A 3319-nucleotide genomic window follows, 5' to 3' on the forward strand; every position below is an offset into this window, starting at 1 on the left:
GTGGACACTAGAGAGAATGCAGCTTTAACACATGAAGCTTTGGCTTTACTTTTCAGAGCTGGAGGTTGCTGCCTGGGTATTAGGGTCAGAGTTTGAGATGTTCTGAGGGAGTAGTATGTCCCGACTGAATGCGTACTACATGTAAGAGTGTGTACTTGTACCTGGACATGTTGTCCGGCGAGCAGGCCGAGTTGTTCCCCGTGGACACGCTGGTGTCCATGCTGTCAGAGCTCTCCAGGCTCAGCGTGTCGTAGGGCTGCTCACCGGCCGACGGCGGCTGGTGGTGGAGGATGGAGTGGTGGACCAGAGGAGGGGGGGGGTGGCCGTAGACCGTGACGGGGGAGTAGGAGGGAGACGAGGTCATCAGGTGGGACTGGGAGCCGTGGAGCGCCTCCCACTGACACTGGGCCTCCACCGCCGCTCGCTGTTTGAGCTCGGCCAGACGGCGCCGCTGCTCCTCGATCACCTGGTGACCTGTGGGGGGGGGGGGCGCGGATTCTCGGCCTGCAAGCAACGCGTCAGCAGAGCTCAATTTGTTTCCTGCAGAGCTAACCGACATGCAGGCAACAACCAGCACCACAGACCCCAACATGAAGCAAGTAGGTTCTCTCTCAGTAACACAAGCTCGTCCCGTCACCACAGAGCTCAGCATCTGATGACCTCATAACGGACACGCAAGTACGTCTGGAAACCAGATCCAAGGAGCTCGTCCAACATGCAAGATTTATTCTCCACCAGCAGGAGCAACTCATGGAAGATTGATGGAAGAAGAAAGAGCGCTCTCGATGCGTTACAGACAGACGAAAGAGAGATGAAAAGAACTGTCGGAGGAGGAGGAGGAGGAGGAGGGGGAGTTAACGACACACCAGAGAAGGATGAAGATGAAGAGAGGCTGAAATGAACCGTTGTCAAAGTTCCGGTTAATGTTTGATGGATGAATCAATAAGAGTAACCTGCTGCACTGACTCGGTCTTTAGTCTCTGTTCCTGATTGGCTGCTGAGTCTCTCGTCCTAAAACGTTATGAGCTCATCCACTTCTAAGTGACTACGTTTACATGCACACGAAATAATCAGAATATGACAACATTCTGATTAGATATGGTTCATGCAAACATATTTAAAACCTGTGTGATATATATATATATATATATATATATATAGTGAATCTGAATTAACTCTTTAAAACACTGAAGTCTCACAGTAACAGGAGGAGCAGCAGCTCCTGTGATCTGAGCGGTAGAGTCTCTCTGTTAGTGAACGGAGTCTGGTGTGTTTGTAGAGATCACAGATAACCTCCGTCTGCTGTAGTGAAACTCTGACCGTGTAGAAGAACCTCACACAACCACACTACTAAACATCACTGCCGTCCCTTGACCCAGAACTGAAGCTAAACATCTTTATAATAACCTGTTTGTGTCCCATCGTCATCAGTTCATGCAGCAGTGAGTCACTCGTTAGGCTCTGAAGACGTATCCTGAGATAATCCATTCACTACGTAGCGTTCAGCTACTCATCGAGTCCTCGCTCGATGAATGTTTCGGTGTCCGTTACCTTTCTGCTGCAGAGCGATCTGTCTCTTGGTCTCAATGTCCTGCAGGGTAGCAGCCAGGTTCCTGGGCAGACTGCCGGTGCTGTTGGCCGCCAGCAGGGGGCTCTAGTGGGTCAGAGGGGGCCGACATCAGAGACGCATGAAGAAGAAGAAGTGGCTTTAAATGATAAGATAATAAATCAGAGGCTGCGGTCTACCTTTGAGCTGCGTCCCAGTGTTGCCGCTCCGTGCTGCAGAGGGGACGCCGAGCCGGACCTGGGCTGATATAAGGAGAGGCCTGGATCGCTGTCCAGCTTAGACCGGAACACCTAAGGGGGGGGGGGGGGGGAGTGATGGTAGTTCAAGCACCTGCTGGGAAACTAAAGGTTTTAGAAGCCGTGTGTTAGAGACCCTGATGGCTTTAATCCAGGTTTCTCCAGAAAGACTCTGGACCGGATGTGTCCTAAAGGGGGTCAGGTCCACCAACACACGTGGAGACAGACTCGCCGTCTCTGGTCGGCTGTGATTCACGTCGTCTCTCACTTTTCATGTTTATGAATAAATGTTCAGCAGTTTGAATAATTAAAAACTGATCAAAAGATAGTTTAGTGATGAATGAACGTCTTATGACTTTAGAGAATCTGAGACATTTTGCTATTGAGGCTGTCGGTGGTCTCGGACCCCCCCCCCCCCACACTGAGAACCCCCGATCAGCATCGAGTGCTGCTGAACACAGACGTTAAAATAAAACGCTGGATTTAAGAAATCAAAGGTTCAATCAGCAGTTTAAGTTTCAGTATCAAAAGACAAGAAATATCAAAGACAATTTACACACACACACACACACACACACACACACACACACACACACACACACACACACACACACACACACCTCTTTGATTCGTTAATGCTGCGTTCATGTACCGTGGGAGTTTCTGTGTGTTAACGACTTGACGTTCAAAGCGGTGACTTGAAAGTGTTCACAGCGTTGGACTGAAGCTCTCTGTGGCGATTACTCTCAGCTTTACTACAGACGCAGCACTTCCTGTTTGACACCCGTCCCAGCATGCAGCTGGCGTCCTGACGTTTGCTTCAGGGTGAGATGACGTCTCTCTGACGGGTTCATTTCATTTATCAAGAGTTCATCAGCTCACAGCAGAAGTGAACTCTTTCTAGTAGCTTCCAGAGGCTCTAAAGGAGAACTCTGTCGTTATTAAAACACGTTACATAAACTTACTAAAGATTCCATCTTAAGCTGAGAAGGAGAATGTTTTACATGACATATAATATAATCGTAATACGCGTGTCATTTAATGAATATTTTGTAATAATAATAATTCATCCGTTGTCTGATTGTTTCCCTTTAAACAGACTGCTGTGGTTACTAAGAACCTTCTAGAAACACAGGAGGGAATTCTTCAGCAGCTGAAGGCTAACACTTAGAGATCAAAGGGTTCTCCTCAAAACATCCTCAGGACATTCTTATGCTGATTTTATGCTGCACTTTCTTTCCACTGAGGCATCTTTAGACGAGTTTGAGAGCAACCTTAGTGAAGTGGTGTAATGCAGCCGGGTACCGACACCTCACGACTCTTCATCTTCCTTAAAGTGTCTCTGAGCACCAGAGTCCCTGCAGCAGGGTCTGACAGTCTGCCCCTCTCAGTCCTGGTTCTGGTTCTCCCGTGCCTTCGGTGGACCGGTCTCTGCTGGAGGACCGGGGTCTGTCCACGGTGGACCGGTCTCTGTCCACGGTGGACCGGTCTCTGCTAGAGGATCTGGGTCTGTCCA

General features: G+C 49.2%; 1 protein-coding gene across 1 annotated transcript; it reads right to left on the bottom strand.

Annotated features, from left to right (window-relative positions):
* Nucleotides 1-17: 17 nt before the first annotated feature.
* Nucleotides 18-1857, bottom strand: LOC116379987 (pleckstrin homology-like domain family B member 1; the record flags this gene model as incomplete). Its single annotated transcript, XM_031841942.1, has 3 exons — nucleotides 18-474; nucleotides 1552-1654; nucleotides 1747-1857. Coding segments are annotated over 3 exons (603 nt in total), but the record flags the coding sequence as incomplete, so codon positions are not given.
* Nucleotides 1858-3319: the final 1462 nt, after the last annotated feature.

This window comes from Anarrhichthys ocellatus, unplaced genomic scaffold (assembly GCF_004355925.1).
Source record: "Anarrhichthys ocellatus isolate YVR2014 unplaced genomic scaffold, GSC_Weel_1.0 scaffold5711, whole genome shotgun sequence".
NCBI classification, from domain to species: Eukaryota; Metazoa; Chordata; class Actinopteri; order Perciformes; family Anarhichadidae; genus Anarrhichthys; species Anarrhichthys ocellatus.